Source organism: Sorex fumeus, unplaced genomic scaffold, assembly GCF_029834395.1.
Source record: "Sorex fumeus unplaced genomic scaffold, SorFum_2.1 ptg000020l, whole genome shotgun sequence".
Classification (NCBI taxonomy): domain Eukaryota; kingdom Metazoa; phylum Chordata; class Mammalia; order Eulipotyphla; family Soricidae; genus Sorex; species Sorex fumeus.
Window position 1 is genome coordinate 8035427 of NW_026606077.1, and position 23204 is coordinate 8058630.

The 23204-nt window shown below is 39.3% G+C and overlaps 1 protein-coding gene and 1 non-coding gene across 2 annotated transcripts in view; one reads left to right on the plus strand and one right to left on the minus strand.

Annotated features, from left to right (window-relative positions):
* Positions 1–23204, plus strand: part of MCU (mitochondrial calcium uniporter) — a 190037-nt gene that overhangs the window by 157621 nt on the left and 9212 nt on the right. The window contains exons 3-6 of the mRNA XM_056113479.1: positions 12206–12376; positions 15026–15130; positions 19134–19294; positions 21981–22184. Coding sequence (XP_055969454.1) covers positions 12206–12376; positions 15026–15130; positions 19134–19294; positions 21981–22184 — 641 coding nt within the window. The remainder of the gene's footprint in view (positions 1–12205; positions 12377–15025; positions 15131–19133; positions 19295–21980; positions 22185–23204) is intronic.
* On the minus strand, positions 13802–14012 carry LOC130022746 (small nucleolar RNA U3). Its single transcript, XR_008792287.1, has one exon. It is a non-coding gene; the product is annotated as a small nucleolar RNA U3 (small nucleolar RNA).

A 23204-nucleotide genomic window follows, 5' to 3' on the forward strand; every position in this document is an offset into this window, starting at 1 on the left:
TGCTGTTTTTTACCCAAATGCCAGGAAAAAATTGTGTCTAGTTTACAGAAGATCTTGGTACTCTGTGTGCAGATGGGCACTGTCTAAACTTAGCAACACTCATCCTTTCATTGCACTGGGAAGAAAAGAGCTGTGCTCTCTGTGATGGGTATTCTTTCCCATTGCACACATTGAAGAGTCCAATAGCCCAGGATCCACAAAAGCCTTGAAATAGTGACTTTTAGGAAAACACTGTTTTTATAAGTAAAGGAATTAAAATTGGAGATTTTTCTTTTGCTTGATTAATCTTTGTACAGTTTTAACAGAAGACAAAGACAGATTCCAGGAAGTGTTTAGTTATAGCTTTAGTTGCTTGTGCATATTTGGGGATTTTCAAATATGAGGCATCAATTCAAGACCTGAAAGTCATTCGTTAAGGGTAGCACTGTCCTTCTGTTGTTCATCAATTTGCTCGAGCGGGCACAGTAACATCTCCATTGTGAGACTTGTTATTATGGTTAAAAAATCAGGAACCCTTTTAACCAACCTGTAACTCTGTGGTAGTTAACTAAACGTAGACAACCATGTGACAACAGCTGGAAGACGTTTCTCTGAGGGTAAGTCTTAAAAACAACTTTGTCATTTTCTCTGCAAGAACTTAGGAAATCCAGAGAGCTCTTAAAGATTACCCCCACTTGGAAACTTTAAAATTGAAGCTTGAATTTGTAGTAGTTTTATTTGTTTTACATGCATCAGAATAGTGTTACAGATTTAATTCTATGAGTTTTAGAGAATTCTTGGGAGCTGTATACATGCCTTGCCAGGGATCATCTTGCAGAAAGAGCTTGGGAGCCGTGATCACACCTGTTACCATATTTCTTCCTTAGTCTGAGTTTTCACAACTTATTTTCATCAAAGCAGAAAGGTGTGACCTTTTAGAAAACAAAGGTATATTCATGTTGCCACATTCCAAAACTAGATCATAATATGATGTTTTATTCAAGTCCAGCAGAAACTATTTTGTATTTTAAATGTTCTTTTATATGAAAATAAAGATTGTACTGTCTGTTTTGTCATTATTGTTTTATTCTGTTCATGCTGCAAAATGAACCCAGGGTGTTGAACAGAGGAGACATTTGCTTGCCACTGGGCCATGTCCCAGCCTCTATTTTTATTTTCATTTGTACAATTTTCTTTTCTTTTTCTATTTTTGTTTAAGAAGTGTCCATTAATTTGGTCTAAAATGAAGAAAATGGGATCAGAGTTATAGTGCAGTTAATAAGGCATGTGCCTTCTGCACAGCTGACCCGAGTTCAAGCCCAGCACTGCATATGGCCCCATGAGCCCTGCCACAAGTGATCCCTGAGTGCAGAGCCTGGTAGCCCTGAACGCAGCTGGATGTGGCCCCAAAACCAAGAAGTATAAAAGAAGAAAATTACTTCCATTTTTATAATGTGTATTTGTTTACTTGAACCTCCCAAGTGGTACCCAGAAGGCCTGGGGGCCCCTCCCAGGGCTTCTCTGCCAACCTGCAACCAGCCACGAGTTCAGTTCGAGGCCCTCAGGATGTGGTTCTACAAGGGCGAGTGTGGTGTGTGTATGGTGGGTGGAGAGGGTGGAGGTATGTGGGGCGTAGTGCTGGAGATTCCTCAGCCACCTCGGCAGTGCTGGGGATCAAGCAGAGGTCAGCCACGTGCAAGGCAAGTGCCTTTTATTTTTTTTTTCTTTTTGGGTCACACCTGGCAATGCTCAGGGGTTACTCCTGGCTCTGCACTCAGGAATCACTCCTGGCAGTGCTTGGGGAACCATATGGGATGCTGGGAATCGAACCTGGGTTGGCCGCTTGCAAGGCTAACGCTCTACCCACTGTGCTATGGCTCCAACCCCAAGGCAAGCGCCTTGACTCCAGTTCTGTCTTCTGGCCCAATGCTTATTTTTAAAATATGACAGTGTAGATATTTTCACAGGCTGTCATGAAAAAATATAACTGGCTTAAACCACCACCAAAAAAGAATCTCTCTCACCATTCTGGAGCCTGGAAGGCCGAGAACAAGATGGCAGCAAGGGTCAGGGGCTGGTCTGACTCTGTCCCTAGCCTGCACATGGCCACCTTCTCACACGCGTGCACACAGGATGGGGTGGGGGGTAGAGAACTCTTCTTGCAATGTCAGAAGTGTGTGGTATCAGGTCCCTTTTCACATGACACTCTTAACCTTAGCACCCTAACACCTCAGCATTAAGGCTTCAGCATACGAATCTAGCAGGGACACAGTTCATTCCTCAAGTGCGCAATATGAAGGAAACCAGTTTCCTGTGCAATAAGTTTATTTGTTATATAATAAAATTGTATGTGTGTGTGTGTGTGTGTGTGTAGTATTCAGAAAATTTTTACAAAATAGGAATAAAGGTGAATCTATTCCTTTATCATATTCTCAGGGTTCAATTGTACAAAAATACTCAGAAACACATTGTTGGTTTGTAAAATTTGTAATCATTCCCCCCTTATTTCTTGTGAAGTCATTTTTATTCTCCTGGGGGTTGTTTATTTATTTTTCAGTGAAGCAAACCTTTTTTTCTTTTTATTAAAAGACGTTTAATTAGAGTTGTAAGAGAGAAAAAGAGGAATCCGTGTTTAAGAGCTAACACAGGCTTCTCCAGAGCGGAAAAGTTCTCTTGACATTTTTTTTACACCTTCCCCCTTGAAATTTTAAAGGCATGATTGGGATTTCTCTCATGACAATGTTATATAATTTTAGATTTTGAATTTTTGACTTTGATCATTGTATAATTGAAACCCAAGCACAGAAATTTGTAAGTCTACAACTCTACCTCATGGTCTCACTAATAAAAATTTTAAAAAAAAAGACTGCTAGGTTTCATAGTTTTTATGGCTTTTCTTAGAGAAGATCTGCATTGAATCTTTCCAGCAGTCTTGTGAGATACTAGAACCCCTGAATTCCTGGTGAAGAAATGTCGATGCAGTATATTCAACAATGTGCCCTTGGGTTTGAGTTTTCTCCTGTTTATAGAGCTGAGTGCTACCAAATTCGAGATTCCAGAACCCGTCCTTTTTCTCTTGAGTCTGTTGTTTGTACTTCAGGGTTGTATTCTTCTGCTCTTGCCATGCAAAATTAAAATGGGCTGAGAGTCAAGGTTTCATGAAGTAACCTTACAGAAACACCAAACAAAACGCTACTCTTATTTAAAAAACAGGGGGAGGTAAGATAAACTTTATTCTAAAGAAAGGCAAAATAAAATCTTAATTTCTCGGTTGAGTGAATAGATGATTGAAGGAAGGAAGGAGATGAACTTTTATTTAGCACAATTGCCTTGACATGAAAAATGAGCAGAACTGATTTTTTTGGTATACAAGTATTTGAGATATACAACTCTAACTGTATATTGAAAGATGGTTTATAACTTTTGACAAGTTTGTGTTCATTCTAATTTAAAGTTTTATCTTTTTTAAATTTTAAATTTTATTGATTTATCTCAAGCGGGCCCGGTAATGTCTCCATTGCGAGACTTGTTGTTACTGTGTTTGGCATATTGAATGTGTCACAGGTAGCTTGCCAGGCTTTGCTGTGCGGGCAAGATACTCTCGGCAGCTTGATTTATCATTGGTTTATAGTACTGTGGTTTACATTTTTAGTTTCTAGTTTTATTTAGTCCACCATTTTAGTTAATAGCTTATGGTTTTATTGGTTTATCATTGGTTTATAGTATACTGTTGGAATTTCAGGGGATTTTCTTCATACCTCTGTATGTGTATAAGATTCACTAGTCCCACCACATAACTGTTATGTCACCTGTTATGCCAAATAACTCTCTTTCTCCTTCCTCCTATTTTTCCTTCTCCTCTAATCACCACTATAATTTCCACCAAGCCTAAGAAGTCTTGTGTCTTATCACTCCATTTGCTTTAGTTATTTACACTCCATGTAGAAACATTCCATCAAAATCTTTTACTTATTTATTCACTTAACACAGTCAACAAGACGCATCCATTTGTCTCCAAAACTCACAGTTCATTTAAATGTCAGAGTAGTATATATTCCACTGGATCTATACTCATCCTCTTTATCCGGTCATCTGTTGGTGAGCATCTATGTTCGGGCTATTGTGAATAATACTATCATGAACTTTGGGTGAAAAGATGCTTTTGAACTGGTATTTTTGTATTCAGATAAATGCTTAGGAGTGAGGCTGGAGCGATAGCACAGCAGGTGGAGCGTTTGCCTTGCGTGCAGCCGACCTGGGTTCAATTTCTCCGTCCTTCTTGGAGAGCGCGGCAGGCTACCGAGAGTATCCTGCCTGCACGGCAAAGCCTGGCAAACTACCGATGACGTATTTGATACACCAACAACAGTAACAAATCTCACAATGGAGACGTTACTGGTGCCCACTCGAGCAAATCGATGACAACGGAAGCACAGTGCTACAGTGCTTAGGAGTGGTATTCCTCTATTATATGGAATTTCCATTTTCTTAGCGTTTTTTCAAAAAGTACTGTTAAGGGGGCAGCCTGGCAGTTCTCAGGGCCGTGCCCTGCTGGGATTGAACCCAGAACCTCCACATACCAAACATGTGCTCTGCCACTCAAACCACATCTGGTCCCACCATTTTCAATTTTTTAAGGAATTTCTGTATTGTTTTCCATGAAAGCTGCACCAGGTTACATTCCCAGTTTACTGTGCCCAGGTTGCCTTTTCTCCACATTCTCATCTATACTAGATATTTCCAATGTTTTTGACAAAGGCCATTCTCAAGAGTATTAGGTAATGTCCCATTGTGGTTTTGATTTGCGTTTCCCTATTAATAAGTAATGTTGAGCCCTTTTTTTTCCCCATGTGTCTGTGAACCATCTGTGTATCTTCTTTGGAGAAGTGTTTCTTCAGTTCTTTTGCCCTTTAGTTTGGTTAATAACTCTTTGTCAGGTGTTTGATGCGTAAATATCTTCTTCCAATGTGTGATACTTTCTTTTGCTAAAAAAGGTTTTTAACTTAAGGTAGTCTGCTTCATTTATTCTTTTGTTTTCATTGTCACTGGAATTAAGTCTCCAAATATAACTCTGATGTTGAGGTTCTGGAGTGTATCACCTATGTTTTCATTCATTCATTTTCAGACTGAATGTATTTTAAGAACTCCTTTTAGCATTTCTTGTAGAGTAGGTCTGGAGGTATAACTCTGTAGCTTTTGTTGGTCTGAAAGAGTCTTTATTTCTCTATCACATTTGGCTGTTAATTTTGCAGGGTAAAGTATTCTTGGCTGGTAGTATGAGTGGTTGTATGAGTCTGTCATTTTATTCTCTTCTAGCTCATAGGGTTTGGGGCTGAGAAAGCTGATCAAAGTCTGAGAGAGGTCTTGTATGTCACTCTCATCTTCTACCAGCTTTGAATATTTTTCTTGGGCTTTTGATAATTTAATAATGATTTATCTTAGTTATTTATATTTTAAAATTTATTCATTGCCTGTTTCTTAGACTTCTCTTAGGTTTGGGAAGTTTTCAGGTATAATGGTCTTTGCTTCTCTCTCTGTCTCTCTCCCTCCCTCCCTCCCTCCCCACCTTCCAAAATTTCCATCATCCTGGTATTTACCCTTCTGATGAATCATGTATTTCTTACAGATTATCTTTAGTTTTCCTAACCCCTGTTTCTCCTCTTTCATTTGGGCCGTTGTTATGCTTGTATCTTTAATTTCTTCAATTTTTCTGTAGGATTCAATCTACTTGTTCTGCTTTCCATATTAGATTGAATTTCATTCAATGTCTTTATATCCACCCTCTCTGTTTGGATTTTATTGGGTGGGAACTACACCCTGTTGTACTTAATCCTTACTCCTAGTTCAGGGCTTACTCCTAGTTCTGTGCTCAGGGATCACTTTGGGCGGGACATATGTTTTGCCAAGGACCGAACCCATGTCAGCAGCATGCTAGTCAAGCTCCTTACCTGTTGTACTGTCTTTGGAATTTTAAAAATGTCCATGTCCTTGATCTCTTTGGTGAAGAACTCCTTGAGCTCTTAAGCACAGGGGGGCGGGGGGGGGGGGGTCTTGGATTTGCTTCTTTTATTTAGTTAAGACTGTGACATTTTTGTTTTTCTATAATGGATTTTCCTCTTTCTCTGTTACCACCTTCAATTCTGTGTCTTTAAGTTTGCCCTCCAGAGACTTGGCACTTTTTTTTTTTTTGAGGAATTCCATCTTATTTTATAACAGTAGCCTGAAGAATTTTTTCACTTACACAACAGGGTTAGCTTCTTTTGTTTTTCTGAAGATGGCACTGTAGTTTTAGTATTAGTCTTGTTTCTATGGCCCTTGCTATGGAAGGAAAGGGAAATGGCAATGACAAAATGAAAAGGCATGCTCTGTCACGGGGGGAATGTTGTAATAGTAGGCACCACGGGAGGGGGACCACTCAGATGGACAGCTCTATGCTATTGAAGAATATCCCTCGCCCCCACGACCACGTCCAACCTCTCCATCCCCCCCAAAAAAAATCTCTTAGAGTTCTCCACCTGGACCACCAGTCCCATTACTGTACTATCCCCCTGGGTGGCAGCACACTCAGCCTTTTTGGTCGCTATGCCCTAAAACACCAACTTGATTTTATGTTGTTTGCTTTTGTCACAGTTCTCGGTTTCTTCCAACAGTCTTTCACCTCTCTCTAGAAGGTCAGATATGAAGACTTAATTTCTACTGTCTTGGTCCTCCCCCATAGATCAAGCCTGCAGAAAGTAAAGGCTGAAAGTAGCAAAAGTTCAGATGCATTTCAAAGAATTAGGGTTCTCGTCAGCTGTCAGTCCAACCCCTTGGGTTCCATGCTAGAGCTACCCAGTCAGCACAGTTACTGCATCTTCAGTAGTGAGATCTTTTTTTTTCCCTCTGTGATATGCAGTGATTTCTGGCTGTGCTTTAGTGGTTTATTTTGTCATTATGTCTCCTTTCATTTCATTTTTAAATCTTTCATCACGGTGGCCTAATAATACCTAAAAATTCATTTTTGCATGGCTTTTTTCCCATTAATTAATTTTTTTTCTTTTTGGGTCACATCTGGCAATGCTCAGGGGTTACTGCTGGCTCTGCACTCAGGAATTACCCCTGGCGGTGCTCAGAGAACTATATGGGATGCCGGAGATCAAACCCAGGTCAACCGTGTGCAAGGCAAACGCTCTACCCACTGTGCTATTGCTCTGGCCCCCAGATACTCAGTTTTGCAAGTACTGGCAACTGTACTTGCAAAAACTTGCAAATACACTTAAACAACTATATTTATTGAACAACTAAAGTTGTGACTGTGTGATATAACTTTGAAACATTTATATGGAAATATGCTTTGTATATAAACACAGATTTTTTAAAATGAATTTTCATCAGATGATGTTTGACATGTGAAATATTTAGTTCTTCTAACTTGAATGTTTAAAGAAAAGTTTGTGTTCATATTTTTATAGGTAGGTTTTTCTCAGGTTATTATGAAGCCATTTTTATTAGTTTATTACAATGCTAATTGTTTGCCAGGTATGTGGCTTAGTGTTAAGGCAATTGTCTTACATGTGTGGGGTGCTGGGTTTCATCCCCAGCACTGCAAAAGAAAAATGATAATTTTCATTCTGTATAGTTGTATTCTTTCAGGAGATTTTTAAAATAAACTGATCTATTCCTACTAGGGTTTAGATTAGCATCATATTAAGTTTATCAATTCACATGTGGGAAAAATTGTCAGTTTTTACAATGCCATCTTTGTATTCATTAATATAATTCTGCATTTATTCCTATTCAGCTTTAGGTTCTTTAATAACATTTATTCTTAGAAAATTATTCTAAGTTTTGAGGCGACAGCCAGTAGTACACAGGGGTCACTCCTAAAGTGCATGGTGGGCCATATATATATATATATATATATATATATATGAGCATCTGTTATGGAAATGATGAAACATCAAATAGCAATCATCTTTAGGAGTATAAAAGATTATCCAGCTTCAGTGTGAGCAGTTTTTTTTAACAGGAGCCTGACTAGAAGAAAGTAGAGCCCAGTTGTTATGTAGCTAATCAAGCAGAGACAGTGGTGGCCTGGACCAAAATGGTGGCATTGGGAAGAATTGGACGGAGCAGAGATGTTTGGAAAATAGAACAAAAGGATGTGCTGACTGGTCAGAGAAGAGAAATGTGATATTTTTGCTCTAAGAGTAGTCAAGAATATCAATTAATATCCAGTTTATCTATTTCCTGGGTTGGTTAAATGTTGATGCTATCGACTGAGATTTTTTTAAAAATGTTGGAGATGAGTAGTTTAGGGAAAATTAATTTTAAAATTTTTGATTTTGAGGAATGCTTTTGGCAAATTCACCTGTCCAGTGGTTCAAAGAGGTTTTGGATATGATCAGCAGTTAGAAGGTGGTGAACTGTGAAGACATGTCATCAGCTATGGTCTGTGAGGGTTTAGAAGTTTGCCTAGGGCAAAGCACTTCCATACTTTCAGGAATAAAGACCCTATGACGGAAGAAATTAGGATATATAAGCAGGAAGGTACACAACAAAACAAAACTGGAGCGTGTAAAAAGCTTTTTTTGAGTGAAGCAAAATAGTTTTTAATTAAATTTTATTAGAAAGATGCGAGGGGAATGCCAGAGAGATGGTATAGCAGGTGAGGGCATTTGTCTTCCATGCATCTGACCCAAGTTTGATCCCCGGAATCTGATACGCCCCCCAGCCAGCCAGAGTGATTCCTGAGTAAGTCCTAAGCACAGCTGGTTATGGCCCAAAAGCTTAAAAACAAACAAACAAACAAACAAACAAAAGGCGTATGGAGAGAATGGGAAAAGAACGTGTTTAAGAGAAAATACAGTGAGTTCAGCGGGGAAAAAATAAAAACAAGCCAAAGGAAAAGCTTTTTAAAGTGAAGAAGCGGGTAACATCACTAGATATTCTGAAAAATTAAGCAGGTCAGAACTGAAATCCCCACTGAATTGTGCCATCCAGTGCCATGGGTGCCATTTGACAAGAAAGTCAATGATTTTTTTAGTTCAAACCGTGACACACAAAGTCACTTTGCTTTGGGTTGTACTGTGGGACCTGAACAATATCATCGAATCTTGCCAGACTTAGCTAAAGCCTGTGTGGTTTCTCGGATTCTTCCAGCACTAAGATTCTCTGATTAAATTTCACATTCGATATGTAGACTATTACGGGAAGAAGGACGAAGTCAGCGCTAGCTGGGACAAGTGCAGTCCTGGTGGTGCTGCTGGTGTGATGTCCAGTGCCACAAGAAGTGTGTGATGATCTTTTGCTACCACAACCCCAGTGAGCATGGCAACAAGTGCTCAAGCCCCACAACCAAACTGGCACTCCCCAGACATTGCAGCAACAACAAAGGGAAGCGGGGACAGAATCTCCTTAAGATGACAGACCACTAGAATCATTCCTCTTACAATGTTCGGTTTTAAGCAGCTTTGAGAAAACACTGTTTTTGTGCTTCCTTACTGTGCCAGCAGCCCTTTCAGAAGTCTTTGTTATATAGTTATATGTGTTCATGAGATATTTTACAAAATTTGCCCATGATTTTGAACACCAGCCAAACTTCCTACTATGAATTTGCATAAGCATTTTTTTAAAGAATTGGGTAAAAAGCATTTAAATAATAAGCATTTGCATTTAGTGGCTTTTTCCTAGAAATGATGCCCCAAAGTTATTTAAATTTTTTAATTCTTCTTTTTTACCCTAAATATATATTGTTCTTGCATTTTTCTTCTTGGTCTAAAAAGTTTTGTTTTGTTGTGTTGTGTACCTTCCTGCTTATATATCCTAATTTCTTCTGTCATAGGGTCTTTATTCCTGAAAGTATGGAAGTGCTTTGCCCTCTCTGCTTTTTTGTTTTATCTTAAGCTGCTGTCATATTTTGTCTCAGTCATATTGGATATCCCATAATTTGTTGACTTCTTCTAGCCAGAGCCATAGACTTCTTATTTTATTGAAATGTAAAGCAAAGCAATAGGGTTTTTTTTTTTTTGGTTTGTTTGGTTTTTTTTTAAGCAATGAAAGAATTATGTTAGTTTACACTTTAAAAGAAGAGTTTTCTTTAGAGAATAGTAGTTGACAGTTGTCTTTATCTTGAAAATGCCACTGTGACTTCATTACTACCAATAGCTATTTTATATATTGTCAAATCTGAGGTAATTGCTCTCCTTTGGTTACAAACTGGGAAATGTAATATTTCCATTACAATACAGTGTGTGGGGAAGCAGGAGACCTGGGGACTTATTTCAAACGCAGTATTAGAAGGAAGGCTTGTCAGTTCTTCAGTGTGGTATTCTCTGCAGAGTTTCTCAAAGCACTCGTATTTCTTTAATTTCAATAAAATTTTTGGTTTGGGGCTCACATCCAGCAGTGCTCAGGACTTACTCCTGATGGGCCTCTGGGAACCACATTCAGTGTTAGGGATCTAATCAAGGCTGACTGTGTGCCAGGCAAGTGCCTTGCCTGATGTATTACCTCTCAGATAACAAATCATAGCAATTTGGACTTATGTAAAAGAAATGGTCGGTACTAGGGGAAAAGCTCTTGCCTTACACGTGGCCAACCCTGTTCAGTCCCCAGCGCCCTATGGCTCCAGTTCCCTAAAGCTTATTCATTTTAAATCACTTCAAAGAATAAATTGGAGTTATGCTGACTACTTATTATTATTATTTTAGTTACCGTGATCTACAACACTGTCAATGATAGGGTTTCATGCACGCAGTGTGCCCAACACCACACCCTGCAACAGTGTCACCTTCTTTCCTCCACGGTCTTTCCTCCCTCCCTTAAGCCCCTACTCCTCACCCCATCTCCTGGCCATGGTGGATTCTGTTCTGTAGACTAGTTCTCGGGTTGTGTTGTTGCTTTGACGGGTTTGTTACTCCCTTACTATGCCTCTTTCCATCCACGTGTGAGAGAGATTGCAGGTATTTGTCTCTGCCCCTCTTCAGCTGACTTCTTCTTGACTAACTTCTCTCTCAGTCAACACTACTGAGGAAAAATATGAGGAAATAAGGAATTTTATGTCATAATGTTGTAAGAAAACTCTTTCAGTTGTGTAACTTATCATAATGCTTCTCTTAATTGCCAGTTAGAAAATCCCAAGCAGTTAGCTTTAGGAAGGTGTACAACAGGGCATGAAGGAAATTATTTTTTGTAGTAAGGTCAGTAGCTACCGAGAGTATTCGATATGCCAGACACAGTAACAACAAAGTCTCCAATGGAGACGTTACTGGGCCCGCTCGAGCAAATCGACGATCAACAGGAGGGCCTTTACCTTTACCTTACCTAGTAAGGTCAGTATTAGTTGAGTGAATGCTCACTTATCATATGCCTTGGACATAATGTTGTTCTAAAATAAGAATTGACTGCTCTGAGTGTCTCACTTAATAGAGCACTAGCACATAATTAAGATGTTATTACACAAGAATTTTTGGTTTTTTTCTGTTTTTGTTTGGGGGGACACATATGGTGATGCTCAGGTGTTACTCTTAGCTCTACACTCAGGAATTACTCCTGGCAGTACTTGGTGGACAATGGGCGATACTAGGGATCGAACCTAGGTTTTCCGCAAACCCCCTACAGGAGTTTCTATTGTTATTGTTTTGGTTTGTTTTATTGGGTGGGGGGGTACCTTGGGGGCCACACCTGGTTGTTCTCAAGTGTTATTCCTGGCTCTGCAATCAGGAATTACTCCTGGTGATGCTTGGGATGCCATATGAGATTCCAGAGATTGAATGCAGGTTTACCGTGTACAAGTAAAAGGCCCTACCCATTGTAGTCTTGTTCCAACTACCCCTTACTATGCCTCTATGTAATTTGTCCATTACAGCTGGTCTCCTACCAGTTATACAGTATGAACCAGCCATCTCTGAGTATTCAACATAAATTGTACTAAAAGGAACCAGGGCTTATACTTAGCAAGAACTTTACCTCTAATTCCTGGGAAAGCCCCTCCTTTGACCCACTTATAATATAATACTTCACATGTTTGCTTCTTTTTTTCTGAAAAGCGAATTATGTGATCCATGCAGTCTTCCAAGAACCAGTTCCTAGTGTAATTTCAATTAAAGCTTAAGAATATCTCCTTAAACCTTTGAAAATATTTTCATAATAATAAGAACAGACTCAATTATAACAGTAGTGGTAACTGTGGCTTTTGCTTATAATGAAATCTAATATCCTATGATTGCGGGTCTTTTTCACTCAGATGTGACAGTGGTGTATCAGAATGGGTTACCTGTGATATCTGTGAGGCTGCCATCTCGGCGTGAACGCTGCCAGTTCACTCTCAAACCTATCTCAGACTCCGTTGGTGTGTTTTTACGACAACTGCAAGAAGAGGATCGGGGAATTGACAGAGTCGCTATCTACTCACCAGGTACAGCCACCTCCATTATCCATTCCCATCCACTCCTCAACCACTTTACACACATGCCTATTTTCTCTCTCTCTTTCTCTCTCTCTCTCTTTCTCTCTCACACACACAATTACTGTAAAAAATTCATTTTTTAAAAAAAAAGCTTTTAAAACCATGTGATGGCCTTTCATTATATGTATTGCAAACCTTAATACCCATAAGTAGAGAGAGAAAGAGGGAAATTGTCTGCCATAGAGGCAGGGGGTGGGGTGAGACGGGCAGGGGGTGGGAACGGGAGGGGTACTGGGGATATTGGTGGTACAAGATGTACACTGTTGGAGGGGGATGGGTGTTCAAGCATGACCGAAACTCAGACATGAAAGTTTTGTCACTGTAGCTCACGGAGATTCAACAAAAAGCAAAACAAACAAATTGTTTAAAAACTATGGTTTACAGAGTTGTTCCTAATACCATTGTTCCAGGCATTCATTATTACAACACCAATTCCACCACCAGTGTGACCCTCCCTCCACCATTGTTCCCAGTTTCCCAAACACCCACCAAGCCTGCCCCCTTGGCAGGCACAAAATAATTTTGTTTATATTGCTTGTGATGACAAAGTGATAAGTAGAATTATCAATAAAAGTTTAAAATTTTCATATTCTTTAAAAAGCATTTTACTTTGCAGATGTCAGGAAAGAACGGGATTTCTCTCCCCGTGGGTCTCAAAATACAGTTGTTCAGTTTTAACGAATGTCTCATTCAAAGCCCCTCACATAAAATGCTGTGAGCAAAGATGAACAGTGATCACGCGTTATCTTTTTGAGACCTTTTATCATTACCTTAGGCACAGAATAAATTTTCTAGTTGTTGAGTCCTCATCTCTGGAGATATGAAACATTTAGAATCTCTTTTCAGATCTTCCTATGTCTTTCACATGAAAATTTATAAGACTAAAGGCACAAGATTTGAAAAGAATACAAAATAAGGAACTAAAAATTCCCATTTTATATGACATCTATTATTTATTCCTTAAGTATTTTGGTTTTTCTTTCTCATTTTTATTTCGAAAAGTGTTATGCCTACAGAAAGCTTCAAAGATTGGTACAGTGACTACCTGTTTACTCTTTTTTTTTAGGCTTAAAATAATATTTATCTTTATTGTATCTTTGTTTTTTTTTTAATTTTATTTTATATTTATTTTTTTTCTTTTTTTATTAGTGAAACACCCTGAGGTACAGTTATAGGCTTACAAATTTTGTGCTTGGGTTTCAGTTATACAATGATCAAGTGCCCATCCCTCCACCAGTGCCCGTCATCCATCACCACGGGTCCCAGCATCCCCCCCACCCCCCTACCTGTTTACTCTTAATTTGGTTTGCCAGTTTAAAAAATTACCACATTCAGTTATTTTAAATGTAAGTTGTTTTTTTGTTTTTTTATGAAACTACTCAGAATACATTCTCTCCCTCTAACTCTTCCAAAGGAAGAGAAGAACGACCATCAATAGTAAAAGGCAGTTGCAAAAGCAACATCTAGAACCAGCTTCACTTTCAGGAAAGATGCTCTGGCTCCCCTCATGCTTTCAGGTGCACTACATGGTCAGAGAAACCTCTCTAGTGCAAACTACAGAAATAATTCCTGAAAGCATAGTCTTCTAAATACAATCTTAATTCTCCCCTCTTTTAGCAATATAATTAGTAGATCAAGTTGTTATACTTTGCTAAACCTACCATCTGTCCCTCCAGAATGACTGGCAGTCCAGTACTTACACTGAAAAATATATACTAAGTACTTATAATCAGCATGATTTTATGCTGAAAAAGTGTTTGATCATTGTATAATTAAAACCCAAGCTCAAAAATTTGTAAATCTACAACTGTACCTCATGGTGTTTCACTAATACAAATTACAAAAAAAGTACTGTATCTTAGAAGACATTTTCTACAAAAGCAATAACATAGACAAATATAAGAAATCCATTCACATGAACCCTTCAAACCTGGGGCTAGTGGGCAAAGCAGAAAGGGAAAGTCAGAGCATGAGAAAGAGGTTGAAAAGGTAATACAGCACATAGGGCCCTTCCTTTGTATGCAACCAACCTGACTTCAATTCCCAGCACCCTGTATGGTCCCCTGAACAGCACATAGGGCCCTTCCTTTGTATGCAACCAACCTGACTTCAATTCCCAGCACCCTGTGTGGTCCCCTAAGCATCACTAGGAATGATCCCTGAGCCCACTGCCAGAAGTATACCCTGAACATTGCTCTTCCCCCCAAAAAAAAGAAACCCATTCAACTCACGTAGTTACCCTAAATTCACAACTGATACCGATAAATCTAATCTTTCTCTGTTCATAAGGTTGTACCAGAAAAGCATATTTTCCAGGTGTAATCACCATCATTGTTAATTTTCCTCAACCACTTTCCCTTCACCCACTTTATACACATGCATATTATATATTCACAGACTTGAGGCCATGGAAGCAAAAATGCCTCCGCTAATATGAGCTTTGTTTAGCATAGATTTTGGGAATGAGGCCAAAGCTAACTGAAATGTAGAGAGAAATGTAATTATTAAAATCTATTTTGAGGATTGCCTTTTTCCTGATCATTTTTGAGTGATGCTGTCCGTGTGACTAGCTGATATTTTCACATTTATGCTTCACAGATGGCGTTCGAGTTGCTTCCTCGACAGGCATAGATCTTCTCCTCCTTGATGACTTCAAGCTGGTCATTAATGACTTTACATATCACGTACGACCACCAAAGAGAGGTAAAAAGAACCTTGACGTGATCAGAGAAATAGACAGAGGAGTTTGGGAAATAACTGACAATTTCCCTAGACATCCCTGAAAATATATCATGTTCAAAAAAAGCACTAAAATGTTTATATACAGATTATTCCACATTGGAATGTACACAGTATGCTCCGTTTCAGTTGGAAAATTCGTTTGGTATCTGTCACTTGGCTAGTACGTTGACGAAACTTCAGATTCTTTCTGGATACCAGAAATCTTTGCCATCTGATGTTGTTGCCCCTGTTTTCACCTTAATGAATCTTTTATATAAATAAAGCTTCTTCCCTTCATGCAGCTAAAAGTCATAACTATTTTAATGACATGGGGTGAATCTTTTTTATATGAATTATGAACATTTATAACATTAACTAATTTTCTTTTATGCCTCAAGGTTAACTATCTGACTGTCAATTATTGTCCCGTCATTATCCTTATGAACTTAATTTTATTCTTTTACCATTATTACTGAGGTAGTATGTTGTATAATTTGTATGTTTTACATTTCGAATGTTAAGTACCACACCCATCACCACAGTGCCAGTAGCCTTCTGCCGCTGCCCTGGGTTCCTTCATCAGCTCCCTCCTTCTCTACTCCCCAACCTCTTCCACTTAGTAACCTCAGTTCTCTTGTTAGAGTCTAAGGGTTTGCTTTTGTTGGACACTGTCTACTCCTTTCATTTTTTTAAATTTTAATATACCATAGGAGTGAAATTATCTCATATTTGTGTTTTTTCCTGACTTATTTCCCTTTGCTTGATATCCTTTAGTTCTATCCATATGGTAGATAGATTTTTTTATTCTTTCTCTTTTTTCAACCAGTTTCTTTGTCCACTCATCTGGCCATTGACCATTGACCATATGAGTTGTTTCCAGATCTTGGCTATTTCAAACAGCTCTGCAGTGGACATAATTAATGTTCTCTAGTTCAAGTTTTTATATTCTTGGGGGTGAGGAGATGTATGCTAGGAATTACCAGGAGGTGTATGAATGTATCTATAGGAAAATTGCTTAGAAGTGGAAAGAGTAGTAGCATCAAAAACTTAAATTTGGGGGAAGAGGGATTTGGGATATACCTGTCAGTGCTCAGGGTTGAACCCAGGCCTCCTGCACCAGAGCATGTACTCAGCTCTTTGAGCTCCACCTCTCTCTCTCTCTCTCTCTCTCTCTCTCTCTCTCTCTCTCTCTCTCTCTCTCTCTCTCTTTCTCTCTCTCTCTCTTTCTCTCTCTCTTTCTCTCTTTCTCTCTCCCTCAAAAACTTAAATTTTAAAAAATAAAAAGAAACATTGGAAGTACAGCAAGTATCGAACTAGTTTTATGATTTCGGAGTTAGATCTTTACCAACTATATTAAGCCCAAGAGACTTGAAAGAAGATTGATATAAAACCAAATTTTTCTCTACAGCTGAATCACAATATCACTATCAATTTCTTACCACAAAGGTTTCAATAAATGATGTTCTAATCGAAATGTTTTTAAGAGATACCAAGTCTGATTTCAAATTTTACAGATTTTCAGCTAATGGTTACCTACACATCTGTTAACATGAACATTTTCATATTTCATTAGAAAAAGGGAAAAGATTCCCTTCCTCTCTCTCTTACCCTCCTTTGCCTTCTGTTCCCTCTCTCCTTCCTTCCTTCCTTGGATTTTTAAGCAAGTACACTGTAGTTATGTACATTGTACATAGAAATAATTTATCAAATGAAAGTTGAAATGAAAAAGAGAGAGCATAGAAAAGTCATTAGTCTACCAGTAAAAATTTCTTCCCACTCCCTGTTATTCCTGAAACTTTGTGAATATCATTATTAGATCTCATGAGAGAAATCACCTTGACTTGATTTTGTTTCTTCAAAACAGTAGTAGAAAGGTATTTGTTAATTTCAATTCTCTGGGACTCAAATTCTTCCTTCATGATAACCCTATGCTTTTTTTGTGAGGATAAAATGGAATAATATTTACTTTGTTGACTATAGATAATTGATAACCCACTTCATGAATTTCTTTTGATAGGGAGCTCAGCTTACAGGAAAAATATTAATGTCAGTTGAGTCGAAGCTTTGTAATTTTGCTCCAGATTTGGGGGTGAGGAGATGTGTCCTTTACCCATGGAGTAGCCTTTGTCCTCACTGCGATGTTCAGACAAGTTGCTGCCTTCTTAACACAGTTTTCTCTCCGGGCAGCTTCACGAAGTATGAAGAGTCACTGCAAATAGGAGGGCAGAGAAGGCCCATTGCCATAGATAAATTTTAGAACTCAAAGCATTTTTCTCTTTTCCTATTTTTCCAGCATATATACTAGAACAGGCAAGATACTGCTAAAAATCACTATTTTATCATAGCATTTCTTCTCTAATCCAATTTGCTACATTTATTTCAAGTTTTGTATTGATTTATTGATTTCTTCGGTGGGAAATGGTGCACTGGAGACCTAGGAACCCATACTGGTGAATCTTGGCCAAAAGGACCTTCAATGTAATGTAAGGGTCAGAGGCTGCGACCCTGCTCGGAGCGATAGCACAGCAGTAGGGCGTTTGCCTTGCGCACAGCCAGCCCGGCCGAGCCGGGTTCCATTCCTCTGCCCCTCTTGGAGAGCCCAGCAAGCTACCAGGAATATCTCGCCCACATGGCAAAGCCTGTCAAGCTACCCGTGACATATTCGATATTCCAAACACAGTAACAAGTCTCAAAATAAAGACGTTACTGGGCCCGCTTGAGCAAATCGATGAACAACGGGAGGACAGTGCTACAGTATTATATATGTGACCAATTCTGACAGTAGCTTTTTTTATTATGCTTTGTCTATTTAAAATATGTCACATTTAAGGCAGTAAGATTCTAAAACAAACATTTTATTCCTGACACTTAATCTTTAACAATCACTATCACCAGGTTGTTTTGGGTTTTGTTGTTGTTGGCAGTGAGGGGATTCTCAAAACACAATTTTAAGGTCTTGGGAAACATATGGTATCCAGGATATCAAATCAAAGAATTGAGTCTTTTATCCTTGAAAACATTTTCATGACACCATGTCCTTTGGAATGTAGTGTTAAGGTCCCTACAGATATGCCATGTCTTTCCCCAGTACACACATAAGAAGTTGATATACTAGGGGAAAGTCCATGAAAACTAAGATTCTTAGGGAAATGTAAAGGTAAAGGTAAAGGTAAAGGTAAAGGCCCTCCCGTTGATCGTCGATTTGCTTGAGCGGGCCCAATAACGTCTCCATTGGAGACTTTGTTGTTACTGTGTCTGGCATATCGAATACTCTTGGTAGCTTGCCGGGCTCTCTGAGAGGGGCGGAGGAATCGAACTCGGGTCGGCCATGTTGGCCGCGTGTAAGGCGAACTCCCTACCCGCTGTGCTATCGCTCCAGCTCCTAGGGAAATGTATTTTTACGTAAACCTTTGTATTTGCACAATCAAAATACCCTCCCCCACCACTACCTCAGTTATCAAAGAAAAAAAATACCACAAATTAAAATAGCAAGACTACAGATAAATTATAGATTAGCATTTTAATAATTCTGATAATTAGATGGGTTCTAAAACTCTACTAGTTTTCTATCTCTTTGAGTAAGGGGGTGGTTTGGATCTTCGGCTCTGTGCTCAGGGGGTCATAGTGTGCATGGAGGGCCCAGGCTCAGCCCGCCCAACCCCTACCCTGAGCTTCTCATCTAGTTTTTAATATGTGCTTTGCTTTAAATCTTTGTCTTTGTAATGAGTATTGTTAGGCTGTGCATTGTGACCTCAATTCCAGCATTTAGACTTTTAAGACTATGATGATGAAAATAAGTTTTAAAATTTTCAAGTTAACCAAATACAACTTTTCTTCTAGAATTTGTAGATATCCCCCTGTAAAGAGGAAGTATCGCTTTCCTTCAGTTTAATTTCCCATAGAATTGATGATTCTGCCTTGCTCTTTTCATTGTTTAAGTAACCCCAGGAATAGCAGTTTCTAAAATGTCACCCTTTCCTTTCAGAACTCTTAAGCCATGAAAATGCAACAACTCTGAATGACGTGAAGACGCTGGTGCAGCAGTTATACACCACACTGTGCATTGAGCAGCACCAGTTAAACAAGGAGAGGGAGCTCATCGAGAGACTCGAGCACCTCAAAGAGCAGCTGGCACCCCTGGAAAAGGTGCAGGGTCAAAGCTGACTTTTCATTTCACCAGGAATTTTTTTCCTCCAGATCATATATTTGCTTTTATTTTCTTCTTTCGCTGTTTTACATAAACAACTTGTGTCAACTAAATACAACTTTGCTTCTAGGATAGATACCCCCTGTCAACCAAACTGACCCATTTGTTTGGGGACTGAACCATAAAAAAGGTCCAGTCAAAGCTAAGAAAGGACGTAAGAAGAAATAGTCTGGAGAATGATCATGAATTTAGAGGTTTAAGGTCTAAACATTCTCTCCTCTACTTGCTTTAACCTTTACAACTGATATTGCAATATTGTTTTACAAAAAAGGTTTGGGGTATAGTAGATAAAGATTCTAGCTGAGATAGAAATTTTATATTTGGGGGAGGTGGGGGCATACCCAGAAATGCTCAGGGGTTACTCCTGATTCTGCACTCAGAAATTACTCCTGGAGATGCTCAGGGAACCATATGGGATGCCAGGAATTCAACCTGAGTTGGCCACATGCAAGGCAAATACCCTACCAACTGTACTATCACTCTGATCCAAGATAGAAATTTTTTATATGAAATATTCTGCATTTGTTAAAAGTAATTGTGTAGATCTAACATGCTATACAAAACCATAACTTATAAAGAGTAAATGTAAAAATATGCACATATTAAATTATACTGTGATTTTTTTTTTTGGCAGTGCCAGGGATCAAAGCCTATACTCCACTACTGAGCCAGCCATACCTAATTTCAAATGTGGTTTGAATATAGTTAAATACAAGTGTATATATAGAGAGAGACAGAGAGAGAGAGAAATAAGAAAGAATATATTCCAGAATGCTAATAGAGTAGTAGGATTGTGATTGATTTTTTTTCTTCTTTATACTTATTCTGCTGGAGCTATAGTACAACGGTAGGGCATTTGCCTTGCACACAGCCAACATGGCCGACCCGAGTTCGATTCCTTCGCCCCTCTCGGAGAGCCCGGCAAGCTACTGAGAGTATCTCGCCCGCACGGCAGAGCCTGGCAAGCTCCCCATGATGTATTCGATATGCCAAACACAGTAACAACAAAATCTCCAATGGAGACGTTACTGGGCCCGCTCCAGCAAATCGATGAACAACGGGAGGGCCTTTACCTTTTTTACCATACTTATTCTGAATGTTTTCCTCTGAATATGTGTCCTCCTTATGGGTTTTTGTTTTGTTTTGTTTTGTTTGGGGGCCATACTCAGAGGTGCTCCAGGGTATCTTCTGGCTCTGCACTCAGGAATTAGTCCTGGGGGTGCTCAGGGGACCATAATGGTTACTGAGAATCAAACCCAGTTCAGCTGTGTACAGGCAAATGCTTTACCTGCTAGACTGTTGCCCCCGCCCTGAGTCATTCTTATGTAGAATAATGGCACGAATAGCTCAATTTTAAGAATTAGACTATGGAGATTGAGAAAGATAAAAAAAAATCCTAAGTATTATGTTTTTTCCTTAAAAATAAGAAACACACAAGGTTGTGCTCCTAAAACCTAAGACATTAGAAATGAAATAAATTATAGACCAAAATGCATGGTCCAGCACTTGCCTTACGTCTGGTCAGATGCAATTGTGGCCAATCCAGCATCACTGAGTGAATCCCTGAAGGCCCCTGAACACCACCAGGTGTGGCCAGGTGACCCCTGGCACTGCCACCAGCACCATAGGATTCAAGCAGCTGCACGCCTGGGGCTTTTGTGTTGAGCCACAGACCGGGTTGGCTGGGAATCACTGAGCGGGACCCCTGAGCACTATTGGGAAACACCGCACCTCCTTATGTCATACATTTAAGGATGATTATGAAAGGAGATGATACTTAAATTTGGTGTTTTCAAAATATAAGCATTTAACAAAATAGCAAAGTAATGATCATCCTCTACTGAATAGTTACTGTATGCCAGGAATTCATGCTAAATATTCTACCTGTGTTCATGTTTTTTCCTCACAATAAATCAGTGGTGTTGCTGGAGATTTGCAGATCAAGACCTGGTTTCAACTGTTCATAACATCAGGGTCCATCCACTGTGTCCATGCACACGCAGTGTGCTATTCTGCTTCAAGTGCAGTACTCCTTGGAGTATGAGCTGTTACTAGATCGGCATGTTCTTGCATGGTACAGAGAACACTGGGTGTTTTCATTCTCATTTTTCCAAGAAAGTAATCTTGTGGTTAGTAAAGAACAGTCTTCGATTAAGAAACAATTCATTTCCATAGTTTAATCATATTTGGGCCACCTCTGAAAATAAATACAAGTGTCCTGAAAGAAAAAATAAAAAGTATATCTACAGCAAAAACTACAGGTACTTTAGAAGAGGGACTGAGGGTCGGGAAGACAATTAGAATGAGGGGGACACTAGGACTGTCTCACTGCCCCACTCTCGGTAAGGGTGCAATGCTAGAATGCTGTACGTGAAACCCTGCCATTAACCGCACTGTAAACCACCATGCCTACAATTAACAGAAGGTGCAAAAGACAACTGTACTATACTGTGTAAGAGGACACGCTGTGTTTACTGGAATTCGTACCAGTGTGAATCTTCATTCTGAGCTCTCTTGTTTTGTTTTGTTTTGTTTTAGAGCATATCAAACTCTTGTTTAAGTAAGAATTTTGAATTTGTCTATGCCCAAATGCATGGTGATTGATAGCTGATGTGTGCCCCGTAGGTACGAATTGAGATTAGCAGGAAAGCAGAGAAGAGGACCACTTTGGTACTATGGGGTGGACTCGCCTACATGGCCACACAGTTCGGCATTTTAGCCCGCCTGACCTGGTGGGAATATTCCTGGGACATCATGGAACCAGTCACCTACTTCATCACTTACGGAAGTGCCATGGCAATGTACGCTTATTTTGTAATGACACGCCAGGTAAGGCTTTTGCGTCAGGTAACTTTATTTGAGATGTCTTGGTTGTCAAAGTTCTCTCTTATCTCATATTCTTTATCAGTCCCCTATAAGTATTCACACACACACACACACACAAACTCATGTATGCCTGTGAGGTACCAGGCATTATTCTGGCTGCTACAATAGATACAGCTGTTGTTGCTCTCAGACTATATCAGCTGTTAAATTCAGGGGAAAATATATTACAGTAAGTTATAGAATAAGAGGTCAGGGAAAAATAGAGCTAACAGCTATGGGGATCTTCATTCAGCTAAATTAACTAGCATTTTTATCTATTGTAGAACAGTTGGATGGCATAGTTTCAAGTTTTTTATTTTTATTCTCCAAATTGAGAGTTGATGATAACTAACATTTAATAGTTAAGCTCTGGGCTACTCCTGCACTGCATTAAGAGAATAGTTGTTACTATGTTTACAATATGGAAGAAAGTTGAAAATTAGATATCTGGTTATTTTATATCTTGGACTATTCTTTATCAATCAAGGTTATTTCTTAAATACCAGAATTTAGAACTACTTTTTGTTGCAGTACTACTTTATAAGTAGCTTGAAAATCCATAGGGTCACTTTAGAAAGTGAGAATTTGGGCCGAGAGCTAGTTAGACAGTAGTTAAACGGCACTTGCCTTGTTTGCAACCAGTCTGGGTTCAATACCCAGCACCACATGTGGTCCCCCAAGGCTTGCCAGGAGTAAACTCTGAGCATACAGAAATAAGAGTAGCCCTGAGCACAGCCAGATGCAGCTCCCCACCCCACAAAAAAAAAAAAAAGAATAGAGGGCATTTATAATCTTTATAATCATTTGGGCAGGGGTGGAGGGTTGCAAAACCCAGCAGTGCTGAAGCATTGCTTCTGGCTGTGCTCAGGAATCGCTCATGATGGTGCTCAGGGGACTATATTGATGCCCAGGAACAAACCCCAGGGTTGCCCATGTGCAAGGCAAGCACCCTATCCACTGTACTATGGCCCTACCCACTGTACT